The sequence below is a fragment of the Suncus etruscus genome, chromosome 12, assembly GCF_024139225.1.
Source record: "Suncus etruscus isolate mSunEtr1 chromosome 12, mSunEtr1.pri.cur, whole genome shotgun sequence".
NCBI lineage: Eukaryota > Metazoa > Chordata > Mammalia > Eulipotyphla > Soricidae > Suncus > Suncus etruscus.
Window position 1 is genome coordinate 104,530,760 of NC_064859.1, and position 19,433 is coordinate 104,550,192.

Consider the following 19,433-nt stretch of genomic DNA (forward strand, 5'->3'; position numbering starts at 1 on the left):
ATATACAAACTGTTTTATACAATTACTTTTTAAATAAAGAAGAGAAAGAAGATGGAATGTGTATTATACTGTTATGTGTAATCACACAATTATCTTTACTTACGCTCTTTGGTTTATTGTTACTGTCTGGAGCTATTTGCTTTTAGTTTGAACAACTTCTTTTATTATACCCAGTATTTTTTGCAAAGTGGATCTACTAACCACAAATTATCTTAGTATAATTTATTTCAATCTGGGAGTGTCTTATTTTTTTCATTTTGAAAAATTATTTTACTGCATATAAAAGCAGTTCTTTTCTTTTAGCATTTGACTTTACTTGCTTTGAATTTTCTGCTTTCTAGTCTCCATGGTTTCTGGTAAGAAATTAGCTCTTTATTGGGTTGGATTGCTCTCCATTTCTCCTCAGATTCTGTTGATCTACTTCAATGCAAATTATGGGAAGTTTTCAGCATTATTTCTTTGAAATTTTATTTATGTTTATCACCTTCTGGTCTACACATTTCATGTGTGCTGAGTAGCTCAGCAAAGTCCCACATTTCTCTGTGCCTGGTTTATTTTTCTTCATATTTTTTCTCCTAGTTTTTAAGATCCCACAATCACTATTGCTCTGTCTTTAAGCTACTTCAGTTTGTTCTTATCTCTGCTGAAACTCTCTAGTGAATTTTTATGTTTGTTACCTACTTTATATCTGTTTTTATCTCTTTATTAATATCTATATGATGAAACATCCATATGTCTTATTACTGAAGCATGGTCTCCTTCAGTTTTCTTTTGTTCATGGGGAAGCTTCAAAACAGTGCTAAGGGGACTAAGGAGCCATTCTCATGATGTAGCAATGCTGGATATACATAACGACACATGCAGGGGCCCATGTAGTGCTGGGGATCAGACTCCAGGCCTAGCATCTGCAAGACATTGACCTTTCTCCCATTACTGTATTTTACATTTTTATTTATTTATTTATTTATTTATTTGTTTGTTTGTTTTGGTTTTGGGGTCACACCCGGTGATGCTCAGAAGTTACTCCTGGCTATGCACTCAGAAATAGCTCCTGGGAGGCTTACGGGACAATATGAGATGCTGGGAATCAAACAGAGGTCCATCCTAGGTTGGCCGTATGCAAGGCAAACGCCCAACCACTATTCTATCTCTGGGACCCCCATTACCATATTCTTAAAGGATTTGCTAAAATTGACAATGGCCTCCTTTCCTTTTTTTGTTTTGTTTTGGGGCCATGTAATCTCAGTAGTCCCTGCAGGGTGCCAAGAATTAAACGCAGGTTGATTGCACAGAAGGCAAGTGCTCTACCTGCTGTACTACCTAGCCTCCAAAAGCAAATATGATTATGCTTTTTTTTACTTCTCTTTGGGGTCATACATTCCTGTTTCTTGTCTCTTTATATCTTGCTCAAAACCCTACATTTTAGATAATTTCTTTGACCATTCTGGATGCTAAACTCCTGTCCTTTTCTCAGGAGCTGCTATTGTTTTGCTGGGATGTCTCTTTAGTGACTTGTCTGGCTGAGTGCAGATTGTATTGTTACTTTTGGTACAGATCTTGTCCTCACAGGTTGCAGCCAGCACACAAGTAGTGGCACATTAAAAGATACCAGCTTCAGCAGGGTACTCTGAGTGTTCCCTGAGAACTGTCAGCTTTCTCCCCAGCTGTGAACATCCAGTCTCTTGATTGCCTACTGCTGCCTCAGTTGCTTCAAAGTCTGATTCACTCCCTGGGTCCTCTTCACAGGGTGGTTTTTGAGATTGTTCCAATCTAGAAACTCCTCTTTGATTTATCTTTCCCTGGTCCTTGTCTAATTTTTTGCATTTTATCCGGCTTAATTTGTATCATGGAGCTCGCCACCAAAAAGATAATCATCTTCTTTTTTCTTTTCTTTTCTTTTTTTTTTAAACAGCACACTTAAGATTGAACTTCCAAACTCTGTTCCAAATGAAGTCCCTTCCCTTGGGGGAGAATCTTGAATCTCTCTATTCTAGTAGTTCCCCTCTCTTAAAATTTTTTCTCATTGCCTTTTCTAGAGAGCTAGAGAGACTGAGACAGGTATGCATTTCAGCTACAGTGTTTGGTGGAGACCTAGTCAGTAATCTTCTGAATTTGTCTTTCCCAGTGTAGAACTTTTGTCTTGACGTGAGTTGGGAACCCAGCATTCTGGGACTGTCCTACCTCAAGTTGAGCTTTCACACACAGGCTTACGGATAGAGGATGTTCAGACTGCTCCCTGACTCTGCCAGACAGGGCTCCAGCTCAGAGTAGCTGACAGCAGGGCACTCTGCAGCTGACATCCTAAGCTGGAAGCCCCATGTACTCACTCTCCCTCCCCAAAGTGGAGTTTCCATGTAGATAACCTGAGGGGTTCACCAGTAATGGTCAGAAGTTAGTTGTCACAGAGTCAGTGTTTCTTCACTGACAGTGTGCTCAGAGGGCAGTTTCCAGACATGCTCAGTGCTTTTAATGTTGAAAATAATTTTCCATGCTTAGGATTATTTGGCATGGGAGAGGGTCTCCAGAGCTTCTCATACCGCTTTTGCATAAGCCACTTTCCCCCACATGAGCTTTATGTGAGTTTTCAACATTATTAAAATTTCGATTTGGGGGCCAGAGAGATAGCACAGCGGTAAGGTGTTTGCCTTAGATGCAGAAGGACGGTGGTTCGAATCCTGGCATTCCATATGGTCCCCAGAGCCTGCCAGGAGCGATTTCTGAGCATAGAGCCAGGAGTAACCCCTGAGCACTGCCAGGTGTGACCCAAAAACCAAAAAAAACAAAAACAAAAACAACACTTCGATTTGTAGATATATAGATCAGAGGATGAATATTCAACTTTAAATTTGAAAATTTATCTCTTCTTTTATTAGTCATGTAACAGTGGGGAAAAAGCAGTTGTCTTCCTGAATCATGTCTATAAAAATGATTTTTTTGTTTTGTCTTTTGGTCCACAACTAACAGTGCTTAGGGTTTACTCCTGGCTCTGCACTCAGGAATCATTCCTGGCGGGCTCTGGGAACCATATGGGATGCCTGCCATTGAACCTAGGGCAGCTGTATACAAGGCAAGTCCCTTACCTACTATACTATCTCTGGCCCCTAAAAACAAATATTGCACAGGATAATTTGAATGTATTCCTCTATACTCTGTGTTTATGACTGGAGTGCCTATTTCTTTTGGGCTTATTTGTGATTACTTTTCTTTTCTTTTTTTTTTTTTGTGATTACTTTTCAGTGCTGGGTCAAGCTTCCTGTTTTCCTTCAAACAGTTCTCCAGGTAATTGTATCTAATCAGTGAAAACCCTAAACTTGTAGGTCTCACCTGATCAACAGAATGTAAAGCACGGAAGTACTAGTTACTCAGTTATTCTATTATCCTAGACTGTCAGGGGAGTTTTTCATTTGTTATTTGCATAGATGGCATAGAGGCCTAGGGGAGTCACTCTCTTAGAAACTCGTGGGGAGTGTGCAGCCTGAACTCTGGGTCATTCACATTCAGTATAGGATGTCTGCTATCCTCCTTGCTGAGAATGGATAGCTCACATTCTGTACAGGATATCTGCTTTCTTCTCTGCTGAGACCTGATTGGGGAGGAGAGTGTACTGCATTGAGAGCTTCTGGAGACTGTTCCAGTGGCTTGTTGCATTAGGCATGGATTCACTAAAGAGGAAATGTCAGACTCCTCCTTCCTCGGGTACAATTGTCCCACCCCCCAATAGCCATTAGGCTGTTTGAGGGTGATGGATGTCAGTCATTCTCCATCTTTACCCTCCATCTGCTAATTGTGAGCCACAGCCCTGGCTGCCTCATAGCTTAAATGTGAATGATCACTCTCAAAATCATGGGTGGGGGTTGGGGTGAATCATTTACATCCAGAATAAGGGTCAGGCTACAACAAGTTGTAAGGAGGCAGTGTACCCTTCCCACAGTTACTATTGAGGTATTATTGTGAAATTTGGAAGTCACAGGTCTAAGGAAAGATACTACAAAGACCACTTAAAACTGATAGTATTTTTATTTTAGAAAAATTATTACAAGGCTTGAACTGGAAATTCTGACTCACATTTACTTTTTATTTATTTTGGTATTGAGAAAAATGATTAATATTTTCAGGGAGTTATGGATGAACTATTTTACCTTAACAAGGAAGATATCAGGGCGTCTGTTGAGACGATTCTCAGGATTACAGTTCAGTTCTGAGCTTCTAAGTTGATGTGCAAAGGTTGGACCTATTGATATGAGGTGGGATAGAGGTTGAAAAGATGATTCTTTCTGTAGTGAGGCTTTCTGAGGAGAGTGGAAGAGATTCTCAAGCAGAACCCGGAAAGGCTGACAGAATGTGAATGGAGACCTCTTTGAGCTTTGATGTGGGGCAGGGATAAGTGGGCTGAACTGAAGAAGGGAGCCTTATTCTCTTACACTGATGTTGGACTTGAAAGCTTTAAGCACTTCCATGCAAAAATGGTTTCTTGCTTGTGACAGGATGGCAGCTTGGTTTTCATTTTCCAGATCTATTGAACATACACTTGGCCTTTGCAGTAGTATGGGAGGTGTGTCCTATCCTGTAGATTTCAGACATTGGAAAATGTGAGAGCCAAGGCTGGTCACATGATCCTTGGGGACACAGAGTCGGAAAGGAGTGTTGTATTAAATATTAGTTATAGAGTCCTAGTGGTGGATGGAGGATAGAAGGATGCAGCCTTTCTCAGCCCAACTCGGCGCCTGCAGCCCCTTTTAGCCTGGTGGGTCTGTAGGTATCAGGGTGATGGCGAAGAAATGATCCACAGCAGGAGACAGATTTCAGGAGACATGAAGTTTTAATAAGGCCCTAACCGCCATGTGCATATCTCACATGGCTTTTAAGCTAAGCAGCCTCTGTGAACCCAAACTGTCTCTCTTCTCTCCATGCTGTGTCTTCTTCCTACTCCTTTTCCTTGTGAGGCAACCCCATTGTTACCAACAACAGACCCCACCCATCCAGTAAGATAGACAAGGACGTTGGGGGAGGGGTTAGAGGAGGAGAGGGACTGAGCCCACATGTATTGCTTCCCAGGATGTGATTTCCCCCAGATGTCACAGGAGCCAGAGGAGGAGAGGAACTGAACCCATGTGCACAGCTTCTCAGGCTGCTACTTCCCAGGTCACTAGCATAGGGCTGGACATCCCTCAGCCAGCCTTTCCTATTTTGCTTTTACTTGGAAAGTTAACATATGGTTCATTCTAAGCCTTCACTAATGGCAACTAATTTTTTTCCTGATAAGTTTTCTTTTTGGTTTGTTTGTTTTTTGGGCCACACCCGTGATGCTCACGGGTTACTCCTGGCTATGTGCTCAGAAATCGCTCCTGACTCAGGGGATCATATGGGACAGCGGGGATTGAACCCAGTTCTGTTCTGGGTCAGCTGTGTGCAAGGTGAATGCCGTACCACTATGCTATTGCTCCAGCCCCTCTTCCTCATAAGTTTAACCAAGTTTGCTATGCATCTTTCCTATGCAGAGGCCTGTGATCTCCCCAAATTGCCAATGGAGAAAGTATCCCTGAAGCATAGTCCTCTGTTGCTTGGCCCAAGGATCCTATTCCAGGTTCATTTTCTTTCTTAGAGAGTCTAACTTGAAGGACTGTTTTCCATTTCTCCTACACCCCCATAACTAGTCACCTGAAGGGATCTCATATCAACCCTGCATGAGAGTTCTGTAGGAAAAGATGCCAAGAGAGATCCCAGAAGCTGCTGCTGACATTTGCTGTGAAATGTGGATGTTCAGGGTCTTCATTTAGAGCACAAACTCCCTCTTGAGTGCCCTCTCTTTCTTCATCAGCGTGCTGTCATGCAGACAGCAAATCTGAGTTTTTGTCAACATAGTTAAACAGTATTTATACATACTTATTTTAAAATAAGTGGGCTTCTATATTTTAGGTGTCAGATTTGGTCATCATTTTGAATTATGACAGAGCAGTAGAAGCTTTTGCAAAAGGTGGCAACCTGACTCTTGGAGGGAATTTCACTGTAGCTGTTGGTCCCTTAGGAAGGTAAGACTTATTGTAACGCTCCTTTTGAATAGCAGTTGGACAGTAAAGGTTTAAAAATGGTATATTATTTTTACTAATAGAAAACTTGAATCTAGTGATAGTGCACTAGAGGTAAGGCGTCTATCTGCCTTGCAAGCTCTAGCCTAGGATGGATGGCAGTTTGATCCCCCAGCAACTAATACGGTCCCCCCAAGCCAGGAGTGATTTCTGAGCGCTTAGCCAGGAGTAATCCCTGAACGTCAACGGGTGTGGCCCAAAAACAAAACCAAAAAGAAATAAAAAAAAAAATAGGGGCTGGAGAGATAGCATGGAGATAAGGTGTTTGCCTTACATGCAGAAGGACAGTGGTTCGAATCCCAGCATCCCATATGGTCCCCCAAGCCTGCCGGGGGCGATTTTTGAGCGTAGAGCCAGGAGTGGCCCCTCAGCACTTCCGGGTGTGACCCAAAAAACAAAAAACAAAAAATAAAATAAATAAATAATTAATAAAAAAGAAAAACAAAAACTTGAATTAAAATAAAAAATTATGCTATATTTTTTAGGGGGTTTGATGTTGTTTACAGATCAGAAAAATTTAAAACAGCCTTTGTGATAAAATACCAGTATTTGAAAGTATGCATATAACAAACAATATTTAAAAACCTTTGTCCTACATATCTATTGGAATTTGACAAATATTCACCTTTAAGCTTCAAAATATCAATATTTTGATTTTTTGTTTTGTTTTCTTTTGGGACCACACCCGGCAGTGCTCAGGGGTTACTCCTGGCTCTATGCCAGGGGTCTCAAACTCGAGGCCCGCGGCCGTTTGTGGCCCTCTGTACAACATTTTGTGGCCCTGCCCTAGAGGAATCTTTTTTTGTTTTGTTTTGCTTTGTTTTAGTTGTTTGGGTCACACCCCCCAATGTTTAAGGCTTACTACTGACTTTGCACTCAAGGATCACCCCGACTTTGCCTCCTGCGGCCCCCAGGTAAATTGAGTTTGAGACCCCTGTTTTGCTCAGAAAATCACTCCTGGCAGGCACGAGGGACCATATGGGATGCCAGGATTCGAACCACCGTCCGTCTGCATGCAAGGCAAATGCCTTACCTCCATGCTATCTCTCTAGCCCCTATTTTTATTAACTTTTATTAATTGATAAATAAATTGGCATCATTGACCAGGAAGGAAATTTTTTTTTCAATTAAGCAAAACTAAAAAATTGGAAATGAAGTGTTACTTGATGTTTGCATACTAATAGTTCTTCTCTGCTCAGGAAGAATAGTACTTTGGTTAATAGCCTAACTTAGAGATATTTGAATCTAAAAAATTTCTGAGTTTGGGTTGGAGTGATAGTACAGTGGGCAGGGTACTATCACTTGCCTTTCATTTAGTGACCTGTATTTGATCCCAGCTCCCCATGGGATCCCTTAAGCACTGCCAAGAGTGATTCCTTAGTGTGACAAGCCAGGAGTAAGCCCCAAGTACCTCTAGGTATGGACCCCAAACCAAAATTAAATAAATTAATTAAAAGTTTTTTAAGTTCTGAAGAAAGACAGTGTAAAACAAATGGTTAATGCTGTTGAGTTGTATTCTCTTGTTTTAGGATGAGAGGACAAAGTTGGATGGTCAGCACTTATGTATACTATGATGCCGTTGGTCCTTATGTAGGTCATACCCTTTTGGAAACTTTTCTGTAATATGTCCTTTCTCTTAGCCACCCAAATGAGGCTTACACAAAGTGAAACATACCAAGTATGTAGAAAGCTTTTAACTGAGTCTTCTTTTTTTTTTTTTTTTTTTTTTTTTTTTTTGGTTTTTTGTTTTTTTGGGCCACACCCATTTGATGCTCAGGGGTTATTCCTGGCTAAGCGCTCAGGAATTGCCCTGGCTTGGGGGGACCATATGGGACGCCAGGGATCGAACCGCGGTCCTTCCTTGGCTAGCATTTGCAAGGCAGACACCTTACCTCTAGCGCCACCTTGCCGGCCCCTTAACTGAGTCTTTAAATGAGGGTTGATCAGACAGGGCTTTGAGCAGTGTTTCACCTAGAGTCTGATACAAAGCCTTGGATTTTGCAGGAATTTAGAGGGAAATGTTGCTCTGAGAAGCTCTGCAGCTGTCTTTACATATTGCAAATCAAGAGGACTCTTTGCTGGCATATCTTTGGAAGGTAGCTGTTTGATTGAAAGGAAAGAAACTAATCGAAAGTAAGTACAAACGTAATTTTAATTGACTTAAGAGCATCTGATAATAAAATAACATTTCATAGATCTACATTCCCTAGTATACCTGACAGCAGATTCAATTGCAAGCACTAGAAGACAGAAGGAATGGGGACACATACATTTGAAGAACTCTTTACCTTTAAAAATCCTTACTTCTGAAGCCGGAGCAATAGCATAGCAGTAGGGCGTTTGCCTTGCACGCGGCTGACCTAGGATGGACCTATTCCTGGTGTCCCATATGGTCCCCCAAGCCAGGAGTGATTTCTGAGTGCATAGCCAGGAGTAACCCCTGAGCATCACTGGGTGTGGGCCCCCCCCAGAAAAACCCCCCAAATCTTTACTTCTGGGCTTACTAATTTATGAATTAAGGGAACTTTTAGAAACTTTTTTTTCTAGATCTTAAGAAGACTTTTCAACTAAGGTTGGTTCGCTTAAATCCTAGATAAGCCAAAACAAACATACTTCTTAATCAGTGCAGGGCTTCAATGCAAGGCAAATCATTATGTATTTTTGATATAAATGAATATTTTAGTAAGTTACAAAACCAGGGCCAAAGAGATAGGATGTAAGATGGCCAAAGAGGGTAAGATGTTTGCCTTGCATACAGCCATCCCTGTTTTGATCCTTGGCATATACAGTGGTCCCCTGAGCACTGCCAGAAGTGTTGGCACCATTTTTCTAATAAACTTAAAACCTATGACAGTGTATTTTTGGTATGTTTGTATAAGTATTGATGCTTGTATATATGTATATGTATGTGTAAGTATGTGTATGCTTTTCTCATTTATGAATATGTGTGTGGATTTACATGTGTGTATATATATGTATATTTTGTGTTTATATTTGTATGGATATTTATATGACATTTTTATATAATTATTTAAAGGATATTCATATCTCTCTGATATTTGCTTCTCAAAATGAATTTTGAGAGGGGGTGAATCTGAGGTATAAGGTGGGTCATAGTTTGTAGATGGTATTTGAAAGTAATTATATGTAGAGCCCTATCCTACTCTCTTTTAAATGCATAAACATAGATCTTTGTTCTACATCAAACTTTAGAAAAACCGTATTTGGGGCTGGAGAGATACATGGAGGTAAGGAATTTGCCTTTCATGCTGAAGGTCATTGGTTCAAATCCCGGCATCCCATATGGTCCCCCAAGCCTGCCAGGAGTGATTTCTGAGCATGGAGCCAGGAATAACCCCTGAGCACTGCCGGGTGTGAGCCAAAAACCAAAAAAAAAAAAAAAAAGAAAAGAAAAGAAAAGAAAAGAAAAATCATATCTCTGTTAAAAGAATGTTCTTAATTTATTATTCTTTATTAGATTTTATTGCCAAGATATTCGTGCTTATGACATTTTATTTGGAGATGTACCACGGCCTGCCCAAGCAGAAGATCTTTATGAAATTCTTGATTCCTTTACTGAAAAGTATGAACTTGAAGGACAGCGAATCAATGCAAGAAAAGCAGCAAAGGAGCAGAGGAAGCCTCCTGTAATGTTTTATGTTTGTGTTTCCCTCAGTAGTGACAGGAAGCTAGAACATTCCTTCTTTGATGTCTCATTCCTAATACCCTGTTACATTTCTTTTGTAATTTCATTTACAAAAGTACTTGTGAAATTACAAAAGTACTTGTGAAAATGTTGCATAACATTGACCTTTCATTTTCAAAGATTTTAAGAGAAATGTTTTCTGTAGCTGGGTTTCTCCACAGAGACCTTTAGTGCTATTTGTAGTGCTACAGAAGCTGCTTGGAAGGTCATGAGGCTTGGTGCAAGGTTTGTGCAATTAGTCCACTCACTCCACCATTGCTTTTCAGGCTTTTTCCTTGCACAGAATAAACACTCAGCTTCAGAATAAACTTCAGAATAAACACCACTTCTCCCTGTTCATTGGTCACTGAGCTAGTCATCATGTTTATGTATTTGCATAGGTTGTCAGAGATCCAGGGTGAGGGGAGCTTCCAGGCACAGAATAGCAGACTGGACATATGCCTCTTATCATCTAACCTGTCACCCTTGGGCAAGAAGTGCTAGATTAAATCTGTCATATTCATTTATTAGAAAGAAAGGCCTTACTGCTCCTAAGCAAATCGTGGGACTTTTCAATTCTCTTTCTTTTTTGTTCCTGCCAGGCTAAAGAGTTACCTCCAAAACCTTTGTCAAGACCCCAGCAGTCCTCAGCACAGGTCCAGCCAAACTCTGATACTCAAAGTAAATATTTTTGTTGTAATTCAAATACAGTTCTAATTAATTATGAATTTTGTTCCAAATAAGCCACTTTGTTAAACTTTAGAATCTAATAGATGAACTAATATTTAAGTGAGAGAAAACTATGTGTTTTAAAATATTATGTCTTGTGTATTTAGAAGCCGCTTCTAAATGAGACACAGTCTCATAGTTTGTAAAAAAAACTGGTGATTCAGAAGATGCTTTTTTAGAGAAGGAATTTGTAAGAGATCTAAGTTTTATAAATTATAGAAATAAATATGTAGAGACTTTATTTCTTTTTCATTTATCTCAAGGCTATTATCCTTTAGAATTAAAAAAAAAGAATTTGGTGCCAGAAATACTTGTGGCCAATCTGGGTTCAATCTTTGGCACCACATATGGTCCTCCAACTTCTGCCAGGAATGATCCTTAAGCACAGCCCAAGAGTAACCACTAATTTTAGCTCCCTTTAATATGTTACCTTATATATTTATTTAATTAAACTAATATTAATATATTTTATAATGCAGTAACATATAAGCATATTTAATGTATTTTTATTATTAAAATTTTTTTTGCATTTTTTTGAGTCACACCCGGCAGTGCTCAGGGGTTATTCCTGGCTCCAGGCTCAGAAATTGCTCCTAGCAGGCACGGGGAACCATATGGGACTCCGGGATTCGAACCGATGACCTCCTGCATGAAAGGCAAACGCCTTACCTCCCATGCTATCTCTCCGGCCCCGAATTTTAATTAATTTTATTCTAGGCACTTACTATACTATAATTGTTAGGGTTTCATATATAAACCATTCCAGAATAATACCCTCTACCAGTGTTTGATTCCCTTTACCATTATCTCATTGTCCCTTGCCCCCCATCCTACTAACCTTACCCTCTGCCTTGGTAAACTTCCTACTGAAATCCAGTTCTTGATTTCTGTTGCCTTTGGGCATTTGTTATTCCCTTATTCTGTTTCTTAATATCCCACATATTAGATCATTCTACATCTATCCATCTTCTTCTACTATTGATCATAACCAAAGGTGATGTGTCCATCTTTTTCTGACTGACTTTACTCAGAGTGATACTTTCCAGATCCATTTATGTAGCAGCAAATTTTATGTTTTTACCTTTTCTTACAGCCAAGTAGTGTATATATGCCATTATTTATGTATATGTGTTTATGTGCCATAGTTTCTTTATCTAGTCATTTGTTCTTGGACACTGGGTTGTTTCTAGATTTTGACTCTTATAAATAGTGCTGTAATCAACATAGGAGCACATTTTTTTTCTGAATAGAAATTTTGAGCCCCTGGGATATATACCAAGAAGTGAAATTGCTGAAGCATATAGAAATTCAATTCCTAGTGTTTTGACAAGTGTCCATATTGTCTTCCAAAAAGTTTTACCAGTCCAAATTCCTACTATCAGTGAATAACGATTCCTCTTTTCTACCATATCTACCACAACACTGGTTATTTATTTATTTTTGGTCTTTTTTTGGGGGGGGGATACCTGGCAGCGCTCAGGGTTTACTCCTGGCGCTACACTCAGAAATTGCTCCTGGCAGGCTCAGAGGACCATATGGGATGCCAGGACTCGAACCACCATCCTTCTGCATGCACGGCAAATACCTTACCTTCATGCTATCTCTCAGGCCCCAACACTGGTTATTTTTGTTCTTTGTAATGTGTGCCAGTGTCATTGGAGTGAAGTTACATCTTACTGTTTTTATGTTTCCACAATGGTACATGATGCAGAGTATTTTTTCATATATCTTTTGACCATCAGTATGGCTTCTTTGAGAAAGTTTCTATTTATCTTTCCCCCACCCCATTTTTTTTTTCATTTGTTTTGGACCACACCTTGCTGTACTCAGGGCTTACTCCTGGCTCTGAGCTCAAAGATTATTACTGGCATGCTCAGGAGACCATATTGATTGCTGGAGATTGAACCTGGGTCAGTTGCATACAAGGCTTGCATACAAAGTAAGTACTCCTGTACTATCTCTCCAGTCCCAATTCTATGCTTTTTAGATTTTAATTAAATAGCATAATGCATACTTTAGTTAATTTGGCATTTGTAGGATAATCTTTTCAATTTTTTCTCATTTGAGATTGTTTTATGTTTTCAGAAGATTTCATTGTTGTTTTTTTTTTAAGATTTTATTGTTTCTGTGCTTTTCTGATTAAATTCATTCCTAGATGCTTGGTAATTTTGGTTTGCTGTACTACATATAATATACTTTATAATTTATATTTAAAGGTTTCTTCTTTTCTTTCCTTTTCATTTTTTTTTTTTTTTTTTTTTTTTGGTTTTTTGGGCCACACTCATTTGATGCTCAGGGGTTACTCCTGGCTAAGCACTCAGAAATTGCCCCTGGCTTGGGAGGACCATATGGGAGGGGGGGCGAGGGGGGGATCAAACCTCGGTCCTTCCTTGGCTAGCGCTTGCAAGGCTTACCTTACCTCTAGCGCCACCTCACCGGCCCCGGTTTTTTCTTATAGTTAAAAAGTCATTGTTTACATATGCTCTGTATTGTCTTCTACTTAAAATTTAATTTCTTCACAATTTATATTCAGGAGTTTTGTTTTTTGTTTTGTATTACTGGGATCAAAAAGGGTCTTCTGCAAACCAGCCATGTACTTTTATGACTAGCCACATCATTGTTCCTCTGCTCAATTTTGAAAACATCTTTTGTTCTCTCTTCTCTGACCTGCCAATTTATATCTCAATATTATTTTGTATACAAAAGTTCTCAGGCTAATATTTTTAAGGTGGTGGTCATCTTGCCTTATGGATATTCTAAAATTGTAAACAAGGTATATAGGTAACTTAGGGGGCACATTGAGATCATCAGAAGGTGGACCGAATAGATAGCAGGGAGGTAAGGCATTTGCCTTGCATGCAGAAGGTCGGTGGTTCAAGTCCCGACATACATGGTCCCCTGAGCCTGCCAGGAGCGATTTCTGAGCATAGAGCCAGGAGTAACCCCTGAGTGTGGCTGGGTGTGACCCAAAAACCAAAAAAGAAAAGTTAAGTGGGTACTATGGAGGTACATGGAGAGTATTAGAGGATATGTGGATGCCTTTGGCATACATGGAGAGCATCAAAGGGTATGAGTGTCTTAGGGGGGATACATGAAGAGTGTCATGAGGTATGTGGGTTTTATGGTTACATGGATAATGTAGGATATGTAGAGTCAGAATTAAGAGGTAAGTTCTAGATATCTAGCTCCAGACATATTCTTTTTTATTGCCAACCTGGTAACATTTATTCTGCATCACCTTATCACAGCTATGCTCATTTGACTACAGAAAGTGAATCCAAACCATCCTGCATTGCACTGTGCAACTGTGATATAATGACCATACACAAGAGCAGTGGTCCCATTTTCAGTATGGACTTTAATGATGGTATGGTTAAGGAATGGTTCTGATGAGCTATTTTGTAATAAGATGATTTTCCTTTCTTCAAACACAACCAAAGGAACAAAATTGTCCTCTGAATTTATAACAATGATAATACTGGCATTAAGTATTATTAAATATCCATGGCTATTATCACCCCCCAAAAGTTGACTCTAATGTTTTATTATTTTATAAATATTTTTGTAATAGAAAACTAATTTTTTTACTTCTATATCAAAAGTCATTTAAAGACTTCACTTACATCTGCTGCAAAAATCTAGCCCTCTAGTTTTTTTGTTTGTTTGTTTGTTTTGGTTTTTGGGTCACAATTGGCTGTGCTCAGGGGTTACTCCTGGTTCTGTGCTCAGAAATTGCTCCTGGCAGGCTTGGGGGACCATATGGGATGCCAGGATTCGAACCATTGTGTCCTGGATAGGCTGCATGCAAGGAAAACACCCTACCACTGTGCTATTTCTCCAGCTAGAGCCCTCTAAATTTTTATAAGAACCAGCTCTTTTAAATCACCAGTATCCTAAAAAAAAAGTGAATTCTAAAATGGAATTTGAGCTTCTAGCAATAAGAAGTCATCATTATGTGCACGTAAAATCATTTAAAAAGTCATTGGTATTTGATATCTTGGAGATATTTGTCTGTTTGTTTGTTTGGGGGATACACCCATCAATGCTAGAGCTAGATTCTCTGAAATCTTTAGGGAACCATATGGTACAGGGAACTACAGTAACTTAGGATTCCCAAATGCAAGCATGTGTTCAGAATCTGAATTATTTCTCTGGTCCAGTTTGTATGCTTTTAGATTATACCAAGAGCAGATATTGATCCTTGCCTGGTTATATGCAGGCATTCATTTTGATTAAATGCATCAACTAATGATGTTTTATAAATTATCATTTAAAATATTTTTATAACATGGGCAAATTTGGCATTCTTGGATATAAAACATGCTAATAAGTTTTTTTCATATACACATGCTAATAAGTTTTCTGAATTTTACTTCTTTTTTGGACAGATACCAGAAATGAATATAAGCTCTATCCTGAACTTTCTGGCTATGGTGAAAGAGTTAGTAAGTAAAAATATATGTTAAAAGTTATTCTTATTTATGTCATAATCACAAAGTTTATAACTATTGGTTGTAAAAATCAGTAGGAAATACTTCAATAGCCCATTTTTACTTACAAGTACTGTGCTGCTCTCTTGTTCTCTGTTTGAGATCCTGGGAGTGAGGGCTTCCAGATATTGCTCATTGGGAGAAGCTCCTCTTTCTGGACTAGCTAGCTAGCTACCAGACCCTTTGCTGCTAATTACAGGGAAACTGTAGCCAACAACTTCATACTTACAGCATTTTTTCTTTATAGGTGTTCATTCCATTAACTTTAATTTGTTGTGTTGTTGTTTTTTGGGTCACACCTGGTGGCGGCACTCAGGGACTACTTCTGGCTCTACGCTCAGAAATTGCTCCTGGCAGGTGAAGGGGGGACCACATGGGATGCCAGGATTCGAACCACCGTCCTTCTGCATGCAAGGCAAACACATCGCACCGGCCCCTTAACTTTAATTTTTAAGGAGTTTTTTCCCATATTCTAATATTTTGGACCTAATTCATAAAACTTACTAGGATTTCCTATGGGAAAAAAGTCTTTCTGTTCAGTGTTCTTTAAAAACTGCTTTTTGATAGAATTAATGATTTCTTAGAAATGGAAGTGGAATCCAAAATGAGGGCAAAGGTTACACAGTTGGAAAACAGCGACTTAGGTTTCCCATCAAGTGCAGGAAAATAACAACTAGCAAGTTAGCCTTCGTGTAAATAGGACATCAGGAAAAGAAGGTGCTATTTATTGTTTTTGTTTTTTATTTATAAAAGTATATTTAAATGTTTCTTAAGTAGAGTCCCCTAAAGAGAACTCAGCCTATTCTGTTGGATTTAAGTTTCAGGCTTTCTCTGGTTTCCAGGTTAGCTTTCATGGTTTGTTGTACACTTCTGTTTCTGTTCTTTTTCCAGATGATTCTTCTCTCAGAGAACAAAACTGAAGGACAAGTGTGTGCACTTGTGTGCAGATGTTCTGTTGACCTGTGGCTTAGCCTGGGCTATCTCCGCCTTTGCTCTTAGGTGGATACAGTTTCTAAGAAAGTGCAGAATTTGGGGTCTCATACATATTTCCCTGGAGGCAGTGGTCGTTGGCTGAGTGCATTGGCATACCCAAAGACATCTTTCCCCTCTCATCCAGCTTTATCTTAAGGGCTTAGAAATTCATTTTACTCTAAAATTTTATGTGTCTGCTTTTCTCATTTTGTTTCTTTTGAGGTCGCACCCGAAGGTGCTCAGGGACTACTCCTACTTAGTGTGTGGTCGTCATTCTTGGCAGGGCTTGGAGGACCTTCTGCTGCTAGAATCTAAAACAGGCCTCCTGTATACAAAGCATACATTCTAGCCCAGTGAGCTATCTCTCCAGGCATTTAATGGGCGTTTTTGTGGGGAAAGAGAAACAGTGAAGAGGAAGTCTATAAACATAAGGTGCAACTCTGTCCCTGGTTATGGGCAGCCACCCCAAATACATCAATCTCCAGGGAGGGCTTATACCTTTGCTACCAGTTTGCAAAGGGTCTGATAGCTTACACCTACCAGGCAGACATACTTCCCCTCTCATTCAACTCTTCAGAATTTGGAGTGGAAAGAGGAGCACCCTCAAGCCTACAAGCACTTCCTTACTATGCCCCTAATCCAGTGGTGTCATCCTTCCCACCTTTTTGTCTGTACTTCATCCTAACTTCAACTGGAACCTACAACTCAGACTTAATTGAAGCCTGTGTTCTTTTATTGTCTTTATTAGTTCATCATCTTTCTTGTAATTACGCATGATAAAATAGATTCTTCAAATTGGCAAAGACAACAACAGTAGCAAAAACAAAACATTTCAGTTAGCAGTGATTCCCAGGATCATAAGCATTCAATATTTGATGTAAGTTTTAAATATCTCAGTGATGGAAGAGAACATCCTAGCTCTCCTTGAAAATTCACATGACAAAGTGAACCACATAGACAAATCTAAATATTCCTGTTGAACACAATTTACTTCTTAGCAGTTGCTCAGCACCTGGGATGTACTCTCAGGAGTGGTCAAGAGGCCTTCCTCATCTAACATGGAATCAAGAGCTCTCCCCTCACCACAAACATGGAATCAAGACCACATGCAGTGCACTTTCAGGTTCTTACATATAGGGTAGCAGTGGCTGCCCCACTGAGAGTGGGAAGAAGGGAGATGCACATAGACAGTGGCTTTTAACTTGGTGTATCTCTGTAAATAGAGCCACAGACATAAGTGTGAAAGGCAGCTAAGATGGCTGGGCTTCTAGAACTTTTCTCTAATGTTCCCTCTTTCACTTCTTATCATTATGAGAGTGCATCAGAGACATGGAAGAGACTTTGGTTTATTAAGATTGAATTTTGTATAAAAATTGGTAAGTAGACTCATTGATAATAGCCTTATAAGATGAATTTTCATCAGCTCACATTCCAATCTATTGACAGTGAAGCCTGCTGTGGGCTCAGTGTGAACTCCCAGCTCATGCTGCGATTGGAGCTCATGTACTTCCAAATGTGCCTGTAGTCACATAGCAGGCTTTGATTGCTTACGTTCAGACTATATAAAAATTCCCATATTTTAATCCAGTTCCTTAAAATTGACAAGCCAACAAACTGCAGAAATAGGCAGAACTTCCGTATTACATAAAATGAATTATGCCAGTTATATCCTTCATGAAATTACCAGTTATTGAGACTTATTTCCTTGAGAGAATAAGCACATGCTTATAGAAGGAGCTGTGCCACCATTTTTAATGAGCTACAAATTCAGTGGCTCAGTCTGTATAGCTAAATTAACATGTTTTCTTTATTTATTATATCATGAAGAGTTCAACTAAGTCACTGGTCATAGAAATCAATTAATTATATTGTTAATATATTTTCTGTACTTAAAGTTACCAAGCACTCAATTGTCTAATTTATGCACAGCATTTAATGTCAGAAATATTAAATTCTGTGTAGTTGACTACACTGAGTGCATTTTTATATTTATCATGACTATATTATACTGTCTTTTATTAATCTAATCACTCAGTTCTCAGTTATTTTCCCAATAATATATTAAATTCAAGACATTGTTTTAAAATTATGGTTAAACATGTGTAGACAACCTTCTAATGTGCTAATGTGAATTTAATCTGTGTTTTGAGAGAAAGGATCAAGTAAGCACAGAAATGGAAATAACCATAAAGGCTCTGGGGAAATTCCTGTTAAAATAGCAGAATGTATCTGGGCTGGAATCTGCACAATCAAGACTACAGAACTTGTTTTTTAAATGAAACATTTTATAACAATCATGAGCATAAATAACAGACTTTCTCCAATAGCTGTGATTCTTGGAAGCCCCTGGCCATGCTATAAAAATGGAGAAAAAGTAAAAAAATCTTTATATTTCCTAAAATTCAAACACTATAACCATAAACATTTGCTAAATACATCATTGAGAATATAAGACTAGGTCGTCTGAGTTCTGTAGACTTAGGGAATGAAAGTTACTGCCAAACATTTGCTGTTTTCACAGAAGGGAAAAATAAGTTTGTGCATGTGATGAAGTCACAGGTCCTTTACTGGTGTTTTTTTGCTCCCTTGGTGTCAGAAGTGAGTCTTGCATTTGCTCCCCAATGATTCACTGGGTATGTTTCTTCCTTTCTCCCGAAACAGTGACAACCTATCTACCTCTTTTTCAGGCTATTCAAATCAACCCATAGAAGTGACAGCACTGTATTCTTTTCAAGGACAACAGCCAGGGGATTTGAATTTTCAAGCTGGAGACAAGATCACTGTTCTATCAAAAACAGATTCCAATTTTGACTGGTGGGAAGGAAAGCTTCGAGGTCAAAGTGGAATTTTTCCAGCCAACTATGTTACCATGAATTAATGTTTGTATTATTTTCTTTCACATTTACATTTTATTTTTTGAGAACTTCATAAGAATTATTTCTACACTGGAAGTATTTCCTGTCCATTATGTGATTTTGATGTAAGGGTAGAAATGCTTCTTATTCCAAAAATTTAACTCAGCCTATAAGATTTTTCTCTATATATAAATAAGTGGCTGTCTTGATATCTTTAAATACTTTGTACTAATTTTATCATATGTACAATTTAACAGTTCCAAGCTTCCGGATTTACGTGGTCATTGTCCTATTTCAAGTATACTCACTAAACTTAATTGGATTATTTAGGTGCTAACTGTTGTGACTTGGAATCTCTCGGGGTCAGGCTTCTATTTTCATATGACTTGAGAAGAAGAAATCACCTTAAGTAGGGTAGTAAAATACTATTGGATAAGTATGTGAACCCTTAAAAATAGTCTTTAGGTCTTCAGGGTGCATGTATACAATAGAAACATGCCATTACAAAAGCTAGCCACCATGCACTGGATGGAAGATGAACTTATTTCTTTGAACAAGGAGAAATTTGCTCATTTCTAGCAGTAAAACCAACTTCTGTTGACATTATTGTTGAGTT

General features: G+C 38.9%; 1 protein-coding gene across 1 annotated transcript in view; it reads left to right on the forward strand.

Moving 5' to 3' along the window:
• Window positions 1-19,067, forward strand: part of SH3YL1 (SH3 and SYLF domain containing 1) — a 37,663-nt gene extending 18,596 nt beyond the window's left edge. The window contains exons 5-10 of the mRNA XM_049784268.1: window positions 5,917-6,029; window positions 8,091-8,219; window positions 9,565-9,733; window positions 10,374-10,452; window positions 14,889-14,945; window positions 18,650-19,067. Coding sequence (XP_049640225.1) covers window positions 5,917-6,029; window positions 8,091-8,219; window positions 9,565-9,733; window positions 10,374-10,452; window positions 14,889-14,945; window positions 18,650-18,840 — 738 coding nt within the window. The 3' untranslated portion in view covers window positions 18,841-19,067. The remainder of the gene's footprint in view (window positions 1-5,916; window positions 6,030-8,090; window positions 8,220-9,564; window positions 9,734-10,373; window positions 10,453-14,888; window positions 14,946-18,649) is intronic.
• Window positions 19,068-19,433: the final 366 nt, after the last annotated feature.